The following is a 17,987-nucleotide window of genomic DNA, read 5'->3' on the forward strand; positions in this document are numbered from 1 at the left end:
GGGCCAGTCTGAAGGCATGACATTGAGAGGTTGGTTGATGGGAGGCTGAGAGAGCAAGTGGCTACACCAAGGACGGGTATAGGCTTCGAAAGAGACAGGAAGAAAATTGGTCCATCTAGAAGCAGAGGCCCAGCGGACGGAGGCTGTCTGGAATGGAGTATGCACAGCACGTTCATTTGGTTCACTTTAGGATTATCCGCACCCCCCTCCGCCCCCCCATGACCCTGGTCATCTTCCTACTAAAGTGCCCCAGGACCTCACCAGCATCATTCACAGCTGGGAACCTTCGATCGGGACCAAGGGATATTACATCAAAAACATGTATTTGAAATGTTTAAGATTGATCAAGTCGAAGAGGATAATTACTCTTGCCAGAGAAATACAACGAGACTCAATCCCAGTAGCACTCACTCACTGCTAGTGAGTGGCAGTCAGTCCTTTAGAGGCGGCCTCTCAAGTCCTGCCCCATCAGTGTGACTCTCGGTTAGCTGAAATTCGTACCCAGTTAGTGGCACTCGGTTTCAGGGAGTCGGGCTTCTCTTCCTTAGATTCACTCCTTTGCGATGGAACCGGCTCCTCGTGAGACCCGCTGCCAGTGGTGGAGAGCCGGTTCTTGCTATGTATGCCAGACTGCCCGCATTTGTTTGTAGATGCGATAAGGCATGTTTACATCAATGGCAGGGCTTAAAGGTGCAGGGCGGGACCCTGCATCTCTGTTCAAAACAGATCATTGCATTAGCATTGGGGACACTTTGTTCCAAGTGCAAAATAAAAGTAAAGTACACCGTCCCCCCTCCCCAATCCTAGTGTTATTTACCTTGATGAACCACCCCCACCAGTCTATTCCCAAATTAAAATGTTACCTCCTTCTCATTTTTTCCATAAAACTTTATTTTGTGAAATCCAACAAACAGAGACAATAAGTTAAAACTGCCGTGATGTTATGTCCATGGGGATTTCAGGAAAGAGAAATATGGGAGAAAAAGGAGACTTTACTGCCACAGTCTGACCACAGCTGTTTTATTGTCACTATTTTCAAGTTGTACACTGGCTGCTCAAAGGCACAAAACACTCAGATGTCACGAGCAGTTCTGTCCATCCTCTTCGCCTCGGCAAATGTTCTTTATTTTCCTTTTGTATAAATATTTGCTGATTCAGTGGGGAATTCCTATGGTACAAAAAAGGCGGGGAAACATATAGTACAGTCCTGGTTTTTGGTGTCCATAGTGTGTTTGTGCTGCTGGATGGAGGGGGCGGTCCGCTGGTTTGAGAATCTCCATACCACCAGGTCTTCAGAGATGATAGCAGTTCTGAAAAATGAAGGCGAAAATCTATCAGTACCAGGTGGCATCAATAATCTTCCATTTTGTTAGACAAAAAGGATTAAGTTCTCAGAACAGTTGGAAATGTAAAACCTTTGATAGAGCCCCAAAATATGCGTTTAAATATCTGAAAATTCACAATACTGGTGTTTGTGATTTATGGATAGTATGTGTTAAACAGAAACCTACAATTAAGCAAAAGTAGGGCCTTCCTCTTATGCAATTTGAATTCACATTCAAGACTGGAATGACATGCTACATCGCAAATGGGACGTAGCTAGGCTTTACTTACTTCCCAGGGCATTCTTATCCCACCTATACTAGGCATACCATTGATCTCTGGCATTGGTCTTGCTCTTAGATCCAGCTTTCTAAGCTGCCCTCTGTGCCCCTTCCCAGCAGTTATAAAGCACGTTTTCTTATTAACCTTGCTGTTGTTGGCATGTTGCTCATAGAGACTGCTAATACCATGCTTACATTGTTGGAATTCAATCATTCATCAGTGTATAGGCGGAATATGGCTACCTAGCTTTATGCATAAATGTCTGGAATTAAAAAACGCGTGGTCTCCGATTATAGGCTTAAAGTGATAACCTACCATTGGAATTCTGCTTAGACAGACATGATGTGTTTTACGAAAGCTGTGGAAGAAAACAAACGAGACACTGTTAAACAAGAAGACTAAAAGCAGGAAGAAACAGAATACATGAAAATCAAACCCTTGTATATAGAAGTGTTTTCAAAGGATTTGGGAACTTGGGCCAGGTGTGCATGCTACAGAATCTGCTACCAGAATATGGGCTGTAGAGGCGGTCCTGGTAAGGAGGCCGTGAATTGAAAGGTCAGAAAGATTAAATTACCGTCTTGACACCCCCTGAATTTAGACACATTTCATGCGGAGGAAAAAAGTTCGCAGCGCATGGCGAGATTGAAGATTCAGCAAGGTTTAAATATTAGTGTAATCAGGACAACTCTTCTGTGTCCAGTAAAATTATGGTGGTATCCTGTGTACTACTTACTCCAGGACATACTAGGGCCATGGATTAAATACAATGTCACAATCTTTAGATTAGTGAGACAGGGCTTCCATCGGATCTGTATGTACAGGTATGGGTGGGTTCACCTCCCTAAGAGCGACTCTAGAGAAAGGTTTTATAACATTGACCCCATGGACGATGGATCCAACAGTCTATGGAAAGTGCATGTTGAGGAAAATGGGGGGGCGTCCAGTTTATGAGCCCTACCTACTAAAAAGGAAAGGGGTCTTGAATGAAAAAATAAATGCAGTTGAAAACACGATCTGCCGCCAAACAACCACGTCTTATTATGATACAAGCATGGCCGAGGTCCTGTACATAAACTGAAAGATGTCAGGGAAAGGTCGGCCCTCAGGACTTACCCTCGTAGTTGATGCAGCCGTTGGAGTCTTCCTGGCCTGCCAGCAGGGCTTCTACCTCCTCTTCCTTCATCTTCTCACCTGTAGACATAGACGAAGTACTTAGTAAAGATGTCCCGGTGCAGACTCCATATACAGCGGACCTGCATATTCCTAACAGGACATCTTTCGGAAACATGGAGTTTTTGGGTGGGGGTGAAGGTTGGGGCATTCCACCACCCCCCCTCCCTTCCTCCCGGCCCCCTTATTTGCATTAAGGTAATTTTAGGTAGGAGAAGGGTAAAATAAAAACGGGTGAGTCACGCCTGAATCGGGTGTGTTTGATAAGCATGCTATTCCTCAGCCCGACACAAGACTGAAGGGAACCCAACTGCCGTTCCAGTTTACCAAGCCTGGGGCCCTTCCCATCACGCCCCCCGGGACCAACTGAAGATGGAGATATGTTACCCTTGTTACAATACCCTTGGACAATAGTACTCCCTTCAGCGGCTTCGAAGTGTGAAAACCTGCGCCGGACAGAACAGGATTTAAAACGAGTTTGCACATGGATCTCTGAAGCTGGTGCATTAGCCCAGTGTGTTATCCAGCAGCAGCTGTCCGTGGTGCTGATTGTGCGACTGATCGCATGATCACTTCCCCCTTCCCACCACAGAAAGCGCAATACCTAGTGTGGCCAGCACGTGGCGAAGCTCAGCGCCCATCACGGTGCCGTTGCCCTCCTTGTCGAAGACGCGCAGACCCTCAACGAAGTCCTCAAAGGTGCCCTGGTTCTTGTTGTTGGCGATGGCCTGCAGCATGGGCAGGAACTCCTCGAAGGCGAGCTTCTTGGCGTTCATCTCTGGCGGGAAAAGAAGCACAAACGTTAGAGGCAGACAGGCCTTCCAGGGCAGCCCTACAAACCTTCACAGACGTTGCTACAACCTCTGTGCAAGCAGCCGCCTCAGGAAACCAGAGGGGACTGACCGCCCAGCAGTGAGCAATGTGACAAGATGGCGCATCACTTCAAAGATAAGTTAAGTAGAACAATGATTAAACGCATGATATTGCGATCGCCTGACTATTCATTTTTCATGCTCGTCATTATAATAATAACACCCCATTTGGTATTTTAATTTTGTGTAGAATTTAAATGGCGCCCTTTGTCACATGCAAATGGATAGCTTTTATAAAATGCTCTACAAAGAAGGTTGCTTTAAAGAGTTACCACTTTTTTTAAGCAGGCAAGAGAGCCAGGGAACACGAAGAATTTCCCCAAAATCAAATAATTCGGCCAAGCCAAAATGTATCCCTCTCAAAGTTGACTCAGCATTTACAGCAGGCGACAATGGTTTGATTAGATTGACCGAGGGTGCCATGATTTTCAGAAGGGCCCCGGCCTCCAGACTTACGTAGTCCCCAGATAAATGAAGGAGAGCCCACTCCCTCAACCATGGCCACGGCAGAAGACATAACACATACCCATTAGAAAAGGCCCCCAAAGCGCATGCGCGGAGCCAGGACCCCGTGACCGCTCCCAGGCGCGCGCCTTACCCTCAGCACTGGGGTTGCCCAGGATCTTCTTGACCTCGGCGTTGGTGGGGTTCTGTCCCAGCGCGCGCATGATGTCAGCCACCTGGCCGCATGTCACCTTGCTCTCGCCAGTCCTGTCGAACAGGAGGAAGGCTTCTTTGAAGTCTGCAGGGAAGAAGAAGGAATATTGAGGGTGCGCGCGGACCTTCCCGGCATGCAACTGCAACACTCATCCCAAGGCCCACCCAGGTGATGTTCCCACCGTGCACCCCGAGGGCGCACTGGACGCAACTGGTCTGAGGAATGGGCCTTCTCTGAAGGAAACTGGTCGGGGTGCTTTGAGTCAGTCTTGTCAAAATATGGCCTTGGAATCTTGACAGGTTCCACCCGCATTTAATCTCGATATTGGAGTCATTTGTCATTTGCTTGGTAGTGAGGTATGGCCAACCCCACCTAGTTGTACCCAAGTAAACCCAGGAAGGACCCCCAAGGCCCACCTGTCCTCGACCTTGAAATCAACGGCAGGAGGACAGTTGTGCCAGATAGCCTCACACCGGGGTCTCCAGTGTGGCAGTCTCAATGTTACACCTTCATAATGGGACACCGTTTCGCCTACCCCTCAGTGCCAATGCAACAGAAGCAATTCATTTCCTCACCTCGAGGATTGTTGGGAACGAATACACGTGGCTTGGTTTGCAAGAGGTGCTGCACATACAGCGTTCCAGGTGTGGTCTGGGAATGGGGCGTGAATAGTTCTGGTTAATGTATTCAAGTTTAGACCTACTTTTCTTAAAACAGACCTTCTTTGAGCAGCACATTTCAGAGTTTCAGTGTTTACCAAAGATTTCTTTTTTGATTTAGCAGGAGGTGGCGCTCAAGTTCCATCCACGGAGCGCGCGCTGGAGGGTTTGGGGCCAGGTTATTCAATAGGGCACGTGTATTCCCAAGACATCCTGCCTTGGTTTGCATGGGGTGTGGTGCATATATCTTTAAAAACAGGTGCGGCGCCGCAGTGCAGCTGACCGCGCGCGCGGGCACGCACGCCTCCTTGTATGTCTACAAGGATTCGTTGGCTGCCGCAGCCTGCTTGTAAAGGTGGGGGGAGGGGCTGGTCTGCAGAGCCGACACCTGCCCGAGGATGTCTCTCGTCGTCTTGTCGAGCAGGGAAACGTGGGTATTTTGGGATCTCTGCTCCGAGTCCCATTCGGGTTCTGCCAGCTGTTGCAATAAGATATAGTCCTCCCTTTTCTGCGCGAGGTCTCAAGGAGGCCTTTCACCCATGCACTCCATTTTAGGTAAGTGTCTGGTGCACGCAGTGAACTCACACCATAGAGTGGGCTCCAATTTCGAGGCGTGCTGTGAGCAGAGGTGGGTAATGTCAATGGGGCGATAACAAGCTACCGTAGTAGTTTATATATTTTTCAGGGATCGAAACGTGGTATTATGGTAAGGGCATGTGGCTGTCCCCAAAAGGCATTATTGTTAGTTTACTCGTTCTAATGCCCCGCATGTGCAGATCTGTGGCAAACTAAGCTAGGGAGCAAGGTGGTGTTTGAAAAAGGGGGTGGGAGCTGGTGAGTTCCTAGCGCTGTGAACCCCTCTATTCGCCACCAACACTCTTTACTTGTATTCTTAACCCATAAGCAGCTCCAGTTAACTTCCCAGTTATTTTATAACAAACTTGTCATTTTTCAGATAAATACCATTGAGTCAAGGGGTCAGGTATCAAACCGCGGCTTCTCTATGCTTCTTTTGGATAAGTGAGTGTCGGGCTCGGTGTGTGGGTTTGAATCGTCCTGGTCAGACCCAGGCCGGGCTGCTGAGACTCCTTGTAAAGCCATATACATAGCCAGGACTCTTCTCCCCCGCCCGAAGTGGCAGGCCCAGGTGCCCCCCATGTCTGCTAGAGAAGCCCTTTCACGCCCCTTTTCGGACCTGAGTAGCATTTTCTGCCTGCCGCAAATACAGCGACCCCTTCAACGCCGGATCTGGCATCGTTTAACAAGTTTGCACACATTGCCTGGCCAGCTTCTGAACGCACGAACATTTATTCCAAGTGTTTCTTCTATGTTTGATGACCACGTGCAGATGACTAACATTTTTAGCACCCTCTACGCTTGTTTAAAAATACACATTACTAGAGTCATTCCATTCATCCAGGAACCCTGCACGCTCGTCTTGTTTTCTGAATCCTGCCGTCAGAGATCTAGCCATGCAATCTTGCATCTCACACAGTCTGTTTGGCCTTAAAAGACCACAAACTGACAACACGATGTCCCTCTTCAAGTATCACACGTGCACCCCACACCCGCACTGTCCCTCATACAGGATATAACATTCTGTTTGCAACCTCTCCCATTGTAGGTAGAAAAGTGAGCTTAGTGTCAACTGATCTGCACACGATCACACAACCTGGTCGACAAGCTAATGGCAGAAGGCCTATATTAAGGGAAGCACAGATTGGAATTTGGGAGTGCTGGTTCCACAGTCTACAGCTGAACATCTAGGCCACATCTCCTGTGTAACCGGTACCAATATCCTTGGTTACCTTCAGGTGCACTGGCTTAGAAGTAGCACCAGTTGGTGTATATAGCACTTCTCCCCACCCCGTGTTTCCTGAACTGGAAAAGAACTCACACCAAACAGCGCTAAGAAGAGACTCACAGAAGATGGAGCCTTCTCCAGGAAGACCAATCCACCCTCCATCTTCCCACAGACCCCGGCACCTTACATTCACTCTACAGTAGGCCTCACACACAACTTACCTTCCTGCTGGTCCTGGCTGAACTCGATCTGTTGTGAAGAAATAAATTGGCCACAAGAGAAAACAGTTTAAACAAAAAGGCACAGAGGATCTGGTAAAGTGCCCAGCTCGCTCAGTGAGGAATCCTTCAGGTGGACAAAATGTTGCCTCGTCCCTCCTGACTCACAGCTGAAAGATCCTTTTACAAAGCTGGGACAACCAGCAAGATTGGCAGTGAAGCGAATGCCTTTATCTGCTCATGGAGCAGGGCAAGGGGCTGCTGCGAAATTATACCCATTTCCAGTCACCTTTGATTGGAGGTGCCTTATGATATTTATTGTAAAAAGATTTTAAAAAACATAACTAAATGTGCAAGGATTCTGTGATCTAATGGGTCCCATTTGAGTGAGGCCAAAAATGCACAAGTCTCCTTGTAGTGTACAGTAAAAGGCAATGCTTCACTCTCAACCCTGCTGGACTCAAATTCCTGTTGCACTTACCAGCAACCTCTTCTTCGGAGAAAGACTGCAAGGAAAGGAGAGAAAGCAAGATACTAGTATAGTGCGAATACATTGACAGAAATCAAGCAACTCGGCTACTCTAAGGATCCCCCAAAAGCACCTGGTCTGAAAGCATGTAGGCCCTGGTGGTAGTAGACTTATCACTGAAGCTGACCTCTGACCCACCCCCCAACCCTCCCTCACTGCAAACCCAAGAGGAGTGGGTCATGGACGCCTGTTCCACACCCAACCTATATTGAACTGTATAGCCCTAATGTTGTACTTCATCAAACTACCTCGAATATGGAAGCATACCACCGACTCCTGATACCCACCACCAACATTCAAAAAGACTACCCAAGGGTTCCAAAACCTGAACTCCGATTGCAGTGTTTGCATTCTAGGCTACTCTTTAATCGTACCATTTTCTGAAGTCTATCCTAGATAGAGTAACACTGTCTTCTCAAAGTTACTGTATATTAAAAGTCCTCTGTCACTGAAGTGGTCTTTAAGTGCCATGTGACAAAGGCCCCCGCACAAGGCTGCAGTGCTCATGAAGCTATTAGTAGGCCAGAATTGAATAATTGCTTATTCCCAGTGACTCCCTTTAACATATTTTTTCTAAAGACTCATTTTGAAAACACTTAAGCTCTGTGAAGAAGCCCCATCTAAAAAGAGCGCTTTCTGAAAGGCTGGCTGTCTGGAGCAGGAAAGAGAGGCAGGCAGTGGACGCACCATGGTAGAGTCTGTCGGGTTGGGGCGCAGCGGCGGCTGGAGGCGTCTGCTGGTGGAGGCTGAGTCCCTGAGTGTGGTCCTGACTGCCGGGCCCTGCTCCTTCTTATGTACCCCTGGCGGCCTCGTCACGGCCAGGGTCCGGTGTCAGGCCCCGCCCCAGGGACAGACCTTCGCTTTCTTAGGGCAAAGGCGGAGGGACAGATATGTTTCTTGACCCGACCTATGCCGGGGGCTATTTTTAGGCACCCGCAAGAGAGTAGGGTCCGTTTTACTCCGTTTGAAACGTCTCTGTCAGCACTTTTATTGCTCTGTTTCTAAAAGGAATGCGAGGCTTGGCATAGGCCCTTCGGGGATTGCCTTAAAGGGGCTTCTGGCGCATTGAAGCCCACATATACGCTGCTCGGAGCTAAAGCTGTGCTTCTGGGGTGCCCCATCTGAAATGAGTTTATCTTACTCCGGTAATCCACGGGGTGCCCCTGTGTCACCAAACCCTGATCGAACTCCAATGTATGGAGGACTCGGACCCAGTTTTCTCCTTTTTTGTTCTATACACAATTATGAGTAATTACTCTCTTTTCGTTGTTTAGCAGTCTGGACAATTTTAATTAACTACCCCTGATATTTTAAATTTCTTAAGTTTAATATATAAACTCTAACTCTGCGTCCACTTGCCACGCTTTCTGCTGAGAGCTGTCAGAAAAACATTAAATACGACTAAAAATAATCCTGCAAACTTTTTAGGGGCATGGACATAATAGGAGATCATATGAAATTTAAAGGAAGTTATATTCCTGCCGACACCTGTTTTACACATATACTTCCTATTGCATTCTGTGAGTTACATTCCTTCCACTAGATGCAAAGAAGCCATGCTGCTTGATTTGCGACAACTCTAGTGAACTTTAAGCATGTCAGCACACAACAGTATGCATCCTGGGACTTGTAGTTTTGCATTAAGCTGTGTACTTAGCGTCTGAAAAATCTCGGTATGCAAAATGCTTTTCTCTAGAAAAAACAGGGTCGGGACGTCCTGCCGGACGTAATAGGGTGCACACTGGCAGATGTGTTGTTGACAGACTGTGTACGTTTTAGTGGGAGGGATCTGAAATCCGGGCTGTACTGCAACCTCAATTTTTGACTTGGTGGACATCACCTTCCCCCAGAGCTTCATTCAGAAGACCCCTTGCTCTCAGGCTGCACAGTGTTAAAAGGAGGTCTTGGTGTCCAGACATTGTTTGCCACTTGACATTAGATGCAGCCTGCACTTTCACCTGTGGCTGATTAGGGAAAGGACTGCCCTAATCAGAATGCCATTGAGCACAAGTTTGAAGGGGGCGGGTCACGGGTGTATTTCCGGACCACGTCTAGCAGTGGTGATGTCACGTGGCACTCGAGGCAACGCATCTTCCGTTTCATGATCTTAATGAGAAAGAAACATAACATGACACAACACTGCTCCTTGTCCGCTGAGCCGCCTCATCGGTTCTCCAAAGGCTCCTTTTAAAACAAGCTCAGGCAAATCCCATCGGCCAGTCTTTAATGCATGCAAACTGCATTTGTGTATGCCTGTGCCTCAGTGTTATCACATCGACCTTGCCAGTGTTTGTTTAAAGTAGCCGGATTTGTGCAACCTTATGCTTGCATATATGTGTTAAGTACATATGTATTCACGGGTAAAGCAATAAAAAAACTTCTACGGTGAAAAAAAAAGTTTTTACTTCATACAAACCATGCATGAAGTGAATGTGTTTGATGATTCCTTGAACTTTTGAGATGTGAAATAGTCCCATGTGCATTGCAATGCAAGACTAAACAACCAATAGCTTGAGGTGAGAGGCATATCAATCTAAGCCCACGTTATGTATGTAAGAATTACTTCCAATAGACTTCTAGTCTACTGCACTCTCACACTTGGCCTAAAAATTATCACTATGTGAAGAGAATGAGAAAATGACCACATGTGGCCGTTTAATAAATCTTAGAACGCCCCCTAGTGACTAGACAGATGTACTGCTAGGATCTAGTTGCTGATAAGCTGTCCTACATGTCGCGCAGTGAACGCTGTGCAGCATTTGAGATAAAGAAATGCCATCTCCCAGATATGGTGCTCTCGTGTGTTTGTTAAAGCGACATTAAACTCAGGGTAATGTACGCAAGATCAAACTGTCACTCTCCCCGACTCCGCTAAAGACCCGTCCTTGTTTCAAAATCCCTGCACCAACTACCAAATATGCATGAAGTTTCGTCCAGTGAAAATAAACAATACTGCCATTCCCAGAATGTAGTGCGGGGCGAGTTTGAAATCAAGGAGCTGATTCCCGATTTACCAAGGCAACCATCAAAAAACCTTGTTTGTCCATAGCATGTTTCTTTAAGTGGTAAAAGCTAGCTCGAGCTGTACACACCACAACCGCTGTTCAAACTAATCATGTGAGGACCACGGAAAGGTGAGCAGCGGAACGAACTACGCTAGGACTTGCCCCTGTGACCTGCAGCCAGCTTGTACTAGGAGCACTCACCCGCAGAAGTGTCCCACCTGAGCTCTGTCAATGCATTTGCTGTGGAACGGGGTGGAGGGCGGGGCTTACCTTTAGGGTCGCCCCGCTTGCAGTCTCGCTCCGCGAAGCCCTGATTGCGTGATAAATCCAACAGGTTAAATAAACATTCACATCTTATACCCCCGACCCCTCCACCCACAAATCAAATCATGCATGGAACACCACAAAAATCAAAGCACGCCAAATTACACAAATTCAACCAACCGCCCCCTCCCACAAACTAAAAGTGTCATGCACAACTAGACTGGGCTTTAGATGCATATTTTAACAACACTGACACATTTGCTGTCTACAAATATCGCATGCTATCCCATGTCAAGTGACTGGAGCTTCTACAAGGGTGTTTCCGTTGCATTCTGGTACTTGTAGTGTTGGATATATAACAAGAATTTATACCGCGGTACCAGAATACAATGTTAAAAGCAGGACGGGACAAAATGGCCAATGCTGGCAGGGGACACATTTGTGTGGCTGACAATGTAGAATTCAGGAAGTGTGCTACTAGAGTGTGTTGGTCAGTGAGTAGCCATAGCCTCTCTGCACGCCAATAGGACACTTAATCAGAAGTGTGTGCAGACCAGAAAGTCAAAGCAATGAATTGAAAAGTAGTTCAGTTTTTGTATTCCACATGCTAAAAAAAATCAGGTATTATTTGTACCCACTGAACTACATTTAATTCATCTAAATGAGCGATAAAGAGCGGAGACACTCAATCCTGTGAGGTGTGCCATGTGAGGAACTGTTTCCTGTCATCACTGGGATGTAAAAACGGCACAATGACAGTAATTTAATTTGATCAATGACATGCTATGATGGCAGCGATACATCTGGAAGGACGATTGTGTAATGGCTGTCCTTTTTTGCTTTCCACTTCAGGGGAGCCAATCAGAGTATTCAACCACCTGCACGTACATGAATTGTTTCCCAAGGGGCATTTGTGAAAGGCTTTATGCCAAAACGCGTCATGCCCAGTGCAAATAAAGTGAACATTGAACCTGTGACAGTGCTCCGGTTATGTTCCTGGTGGAGGGACTTTGGTGTATAATATATATGTGTGTATATATATATAATACCATTTCAAGCTTAGGGCGCTGCATTCATTATACAGAAAAGCAAGCAAGAAACTCTTGCTGGCACCCTAAGTGACAAAGTCTTTTTCCATTTCTACAGCAAAGTCTTTAAGCATAGGATTAGCTAGTGTCAGTCACACCGAGCTCAAAATGACAAAAGCTTAATATCTTTCCAGGCAAAGCACTGCTGCTTTGGATTGGTACCATCTAAAAGCCACACCTGACACGTTTTGTTCCTGTTGTCTTCAGTGAGGTTTAACTTTGTCCAGACACATGGGGACATCCAGTATAAGTCAAAACAATACCCAGAGGGTTGCGTAAATTATGCAAAAAAGAAGCAAGGACCTCTGGGTAGAGTACATATTTTTGGGAGTAGCCCTTTCCACCCCAAAAGTCAAGTGAACTTAGAAATGCATAATCCGATGCATTCTTGCTAGGTGGCACTGTGGAAACATAAACTAATAGAGAAACTAGAACACGTCATTTGTAGTAGTCTCTTCACCTAAAATATCTCCTTTTAAATATGACGCTTATAACTGGGAAGGTTGTGTCACCTAAAGCGTGGTGTCATATTGTAGGCAGGCAGCTGCCTGCAAGACCGCTCTGGACTGCCGGGCCCCGAGTGCACTGATGCAAACGAGAAATAAAAACTGAGCACGGGACGCGCCGGCTAAGAGGGTCAGAAGCTGGATTCGGGAAGCCACCTGCAGCTCCCAGGCATATCGGAGTGTAGCAGCACGTAGTCTGCCCGTCCGCGCCCCACAACGGGCTGTAGTCTTGGGCCTCCACCCACTCATCAGACGTCATCATCCTCGAGCAGCGCTGTGGAGAATGCAAGTTCCAGAATGCATTGGGATGTGAAAGCAAGACGGCGATTGGAAGCTTAAGTGTATGAATGGCTCTATCTACAAAGCTGAAAGTGTAGCGTAGGAATAATTCACGCTAGGGAGCAGAAGGATGTAGGTACAGAAAAAAATGTATTATTTATTTTCTCTTTTAACATTTATCAAAAAGGTTTCAGGTGCTCATATGAGCACCTGAAACCTTTTTGATAAATGTTAAAAGAGTAAATAAATAAATATTTTTTTTTCTGTACCTACATCCTTCTGCTCCCTAGCGTGAATTATTCCTACGCTACACTTTCACACAGGACCTTAGTAGGCCACCCTTGAACCATTGTTTTTTCAAAAAAATCACCACTACCCCAGGTTCTCTTTATGGGGTACCCTTGTTCTTAATAAATATCTATCTATAAAGCCGCACCTAGTTACAGGTGGAGTTAATGAAGAAGGGATATTGTTTGGCACGTGTGCGTGCTTTTATTACTATTTGATCAAAATAACGAGAATCCTAGAAATTGAATTCACATTGCTTCGAAACAACAAGGCTGCTGTAGTTAGACCTTCACAGCGCTAAATTATCTGAATATGATTATTTACGGCCTATCGTTGGGTGGTTTCATATTGATCACATTTCTAACGAGTGCATGCATTCTCGTTTTCTTAACTGAATGGTAGAATACTATGTTCAGTAACATTCTTGCTGTTACATTTGTGGGTCTTTGTAACGTGCATTCCAACAGTGGTTATTTTATTTAACTCAATGGTACTAATTTTCTTAAATTTCAAAAAGACGGAAGGTGAAGCCAAAATAAAGGGACGATGTTTTTGGGCAGCTTGAAGTGGTAGACCCGGTGCGAAAAACAATATTAAATCCATGCAGGTGAGTCCAGATCTCTGCAACAGTTTCCTTGTTACATTTGGCTGTCCCGCCAATTCACTGAATTCAAACTGAGCACCGTTTAGATATTACACAGCAGCGTGCATGTGCTCGTTTAAATACTCTCGGCGGAGCTGCAGGCTCGTCTTTTCATTCGCTGCCTTAGGCAGCAGTGCCGAATATGGGAAGTGGCGGCTGTCCGTACACTGATAGGAGAGGTCGGCCATTCCCTCGCCCCGCCTCTCCCTCTCCCCCTTCCACTCTCTCTTCTGCCTTTCTTTGATAGGGTGAAAGAAGGGCTGTGTCCAAACTGGAAATAGAGAGACATGTCTCCTTTCAAATGTCCACCTGTTCATGCCGTTCGTTGCACGAACAGGTCATCTGGGGGCGCTATACTGCAACCAAGCAAGCTTTTAGAAAAGTAAATGTTCGATCTGGTACCTTTCTGGGACCTCCCAACTTTGGGAAATGGGTAACCGAGGCACAAGGAGCTATCCCCGTGTGCTCAAGAGCACACGGTTCCACCGGTAAGTCTAAGTTAGAACTCTACTATATGATTACGCAGCCTACACACCCTATTCCACGGGTTTTGAGTTTTTCCGAGTGGATTCGTATTATTCGAAATTTGAAGGGTATTTAATGAGCATTAATAACTAACACAGTTTTGCAAGATTACAACTTAAAATATTAGCAGACAGAAATGAAAGTCAACATTTCTTAGCAGTCGAATGACACCAAATACAAATTGCACATATAATCGATCGTCCATGTACTTAATAGAATAATTCTCATAATAAATAGCTCCTGTCCTTGAAATAAAAATACAATTACGTTAATCATTGGAAGGCTGTTTAACTAGACTAGTGTTATTTGGAGTATTTAAAATAAACAAACCAACTAAACACGGATTGTTGTGATTTTCCTGCGTGTAGACTGAAATCCTGATCGAAGTCTAGTTGTTTATTCTGCGGTCTAGTGTGTTGCTGTTAGTGACGTTTCATTGACGACTTTAATATTGTTAAAATCCACTTAATAGCGGAGTGGAAATGCACTTGTAATAGATGGAATTGGGAGAAAGAGAATTGCATGCCTAGCCTAACGAGTGAAAGTTTAAAATATATTCTACTCAGTTGTATCATTAATTTAAAAACCACATCCTGTGAATGCTTCATGCTAATGTGCATCCCTCGGAGACTATGACCGTGTAGGTACGTGGCAGAAGGTGTACTTGTGGCGCCCTCTTGTAATGCTTCTGCTGATGTCTGCAGTGGGTGGTATGAGAGCCTTCAGGAGCCGGAGCAAAGGCTGCCTTGAGATGAATGTACTTGGCGGCTCCGAGGGGGCTGTGCACTTAAAGCCCCTCCCAGAGAGGGGCGGTGCGAGCATCGCTCAGAGCCGCACTGCAGATCGCTCTAAGAAAAGACCGCAGCAGGTGCGAGCCCCGGGATGGGCCGGGACAGCTGCAGTCTTATAAAGACCTTCACAGTAGCCGGGAGCTGGGGATATCCGAGGGCGGGTGGATTTGGAAGTTGGCATGGATGGTGGCTGTGAGGAACTGCCTGGTCTCCTTGCAAAAGACGGCTGTTCAGAGACGGGTCTTTACTGTCCAGTTTCTGCTCCACTCTGCGAAGTATTTAGGAAACCGGCAGCACGGGCTGTCTGCCTATTGAATGCATAACCAGGAAAAGGCTCTCACCCCGGTGGTGTGCACCCGGACTTGTCTGAAACTACATTTGGGCGTTCTCTGTGTGGTATAAACGGAGCAACCCCCAGGGCATGGCTAGCATGTAAGGTGGACACGTTTAAATCAGCGAACAGATTGTACTATACTCCTTAAGTGAAGCACCCTGGGATTAGGGTTGCCAACTTTTCAACAAAAAACACCGGCCGTTTGTTGTTGTTTTAAGAGTCTGCAAAGGCTTGCACATGAAACTTGAGGGGATTTTAAACAAATTAGTTTTCTGTCCCTGTTTACTTTAATTAGTCAGAGACCTTTAGTTCAACTCTAGAACGCTTTAAAAAAGTGTGTCCAATTTATATTGTCTGTTTGAATTATGTATAGACCAGGGGTAAAAAGAGCGGCGTTAAATCATTTTTCGCATTTTTGTACATGGCGGGACTGGTGGCAACTCTACCTCCCAAGGCACAGGCAGTGAACTGAAGATTCGATGTTACGACTTGCAAATAAAGTATACACCATTCTCTGTAGCGTGCACAAGAACCCTGTCAGCTACCTCACTTGCTATGGGAAAAGACCCCTGGAAATTAGGTCATCGAAATTCAACAATGCGCCCCAAAAGTCCCACACAGCTCTCCCTAGACATGCAGAAAGTACTCTAAGCAGCAAAGGAAAACCAGCATGCACTCTACTCCGAAAATTAATCTTGACGAGATGAAACCTGACTCGACCCGCCCACCTTCCTATCTTGGGCAAGCGGCCCAGAGTGGGCACACGGCGGGTCATTGAGAGAGGAATAGACGCACTTTGGGGACCTTATAAAGCCATCAGTACATCCCCCCCCTCCTCCCCATGCACCCCCCCCCCATCCTTTCTTGAGAGGTGCAAGGTCTCCTCGAGGGCTGAAGTAGGGGGTGTTTATCGACCTACGCCCCCACCGCCCCAATCTCCCTACCCATTGGCGAGCTGTCACATGGAAGCAGTTAGTAAAACACAGCGGATGTCACGGCGTCCACACTCAGCAAACACAGAGTAAGACGCGGGCAGTAGTCACTGGAGGGCGCCCCCTGCACGTGGAATGGGGCAGAACGCCGGATTCCTTAGTAAAATGTTTACTGTTTTATCTTAACAGGAAAGAAGTCTAGCAAAAGTCTAGCAAAAATCAGGGTGCAGTGACAGGCCGAGGGGTAAAATCCACATACTATATATATATAAAAAATACTACTAAGTCCGAATATCTAGCACCCTTTTATCTGAGTTGGTTCTAGGGGTTGACTGATAATTATTTTTTTGCTGCAAGTGTTACTTGTTCATCATTTCCCTCCTTCCAAAGACCCCGACGTTTCACAGCAGGTTAATATGCGCTCTCTTGAAAGCTGTTGTATGGGTTTTCAGAGCTTCCGCCCAAATATAGTGTTTGTTTTTTGTTTAAAGCAGAGTAATGGGGCATAGAATACATGGCTTCTGCAAAAGCCGGGAGGAAACATTTTCAAGACCACTATTCAGTTGAACGCTGCATCAAGTCACATGAGTGAAAGCCTGTCTATCCACTTTTCACTTCTCACAGGGTGCTTGAAATGCATGTGCGAACTACTGCAAGACTAGAGCAGAAATATCAATGTCTTTAATTCCAGCGTGGGTCCCGAAGTACTTCGAAAGTGCATAGGACCAAACTATGTGCTCCAAGCAAGACTTATAAGACAAGACAGCCTGTTTCAGCATCTCCCAGGTGGGGCAGAAGATCTGGGCTGGAGATGCAAAGTGTCAAGCTGCCTATTCATTGCGGTTAGTTACCCCCGTTCGGTACTTAATTTAATTTGTTGTGGTTTGTAATGTCGCAGAATGCTTTGAAGTAAATTGTACGGCAGCACAATGCAAAACACAAAGACAAATCACTGAAATAAAGTACTTCGGGTCAGGTAGAGGTTTTGTACAAATGTACAGCTCCCAATAAGGGTGAGCCAGTGGGTAGTCTCTCCTTAAGCACACCCTTAAGGTGACTTCCATGAATGAACAAGTGGGTCCCACCACCATCGTGCGGTTCAGTGACTCTGCCCAGGCTGGTCCACAACACACCCTGTCCTGTTACCTTAATGCTGGAGAGGTCGATTGCAGCCTCCTTGGGCTTGACGGGTTCAGGGGCAGGGGCAGGAGCTGGGGCTGCAGCAGCCTTGGCTTCGGGCTTCTTCACGTCCTTCTTGGGTGCCATTGCGAAAAGTTTGGTGGTTTTTCAAGTGGGGTTTGAAGAGAAAAAAAGACAAGGACCGAATCCAAGCCAACCAAAAAGACCAAGCAAGCTGCAGGAGATGATCCCTGGAAGAGGAGAAGCTCCTGATGGTCTACAGCCAGTGCCTTGAGGGAACCCAATGTGTTAAGCACTCTTTGGGCATATATATATATTTCACTTCGGACCGAGCGCGGGTCTGACGCAGGCTGTGGGATTGGTGGACACCGGGGGATGTCATCAAGGCTCGAACTATAAATGGAATCTTTGGGTCAGGGTTTCAACAAACCAGGAGCCTTTTTTCCAGCCTCCCCCCTCACTGCCCCCCCCCCCGCATTTTTTAATAGAGGAAAAGGACAAACACTCGCCACAAAGACACATTGAGACAGAGCTGGTGTTGACATTGACAGGCAGCTTTTAATGTTTCACATTTTCTTGCTCGAAGCTCAGTTCGAGCCGAGGTCATCAATCATGTGTTTTTTTTTTTTTTTGCAGGCATGTGTGTCACTTACAGAAGAGGTTTGGTTTCACGC

General features: G+C 46.4%; 1 protein-coding gene across 1 annotated transcript; it reads right to left on the reverse strand.

The window, feature by feature from the left end:
- Positions 1-867: 867 nt before the first annotated feature.
- Positions 868-17,775, reverse strand: MYL1 (myosin light chain 1). The gene is made up of 7 exons (XM_086955553.1): positions 17,320-17,775; positions 6,993-7,020; positions 4,249-4,392; positions 3,383-3,556; positions 2,722-2,799; positions 1,921-1,963; positions 868-1,310 (listed from the first exon to the last, which is right to left on the reverse strand). Exons 1-6 carry the CDS (start codon positions 17,437-17,439, stop codon positions 1,935-1,937), a joined length of 573 nt encoding a protein of 190 aa, XP_086811679.1. The 5' UTR covers positions 17,440-17,775; the 3' UTR covers positions 868-1,310; positions 1,921-1,934.
- Positions 17,776-17,987: the final 212 nt, after the last annotated feature.

The sequence above is a fragment of the Lissotriton vulgaris genome, chromosome 2_1, assembly GCF_964263255.1.
Source record: "Lissotriton vulgaris chromosome 2_1, aLisVul1.2, whole genome shotgun sequence".
In the NCBI taxonomy this organism is placed as follows: domain Eukaryota; kingdom Metazoa; phylum Chordata; class Amphibia; order Caudata; family Salamandridae; genus Lissotriton; species Lissotriton vulgaris.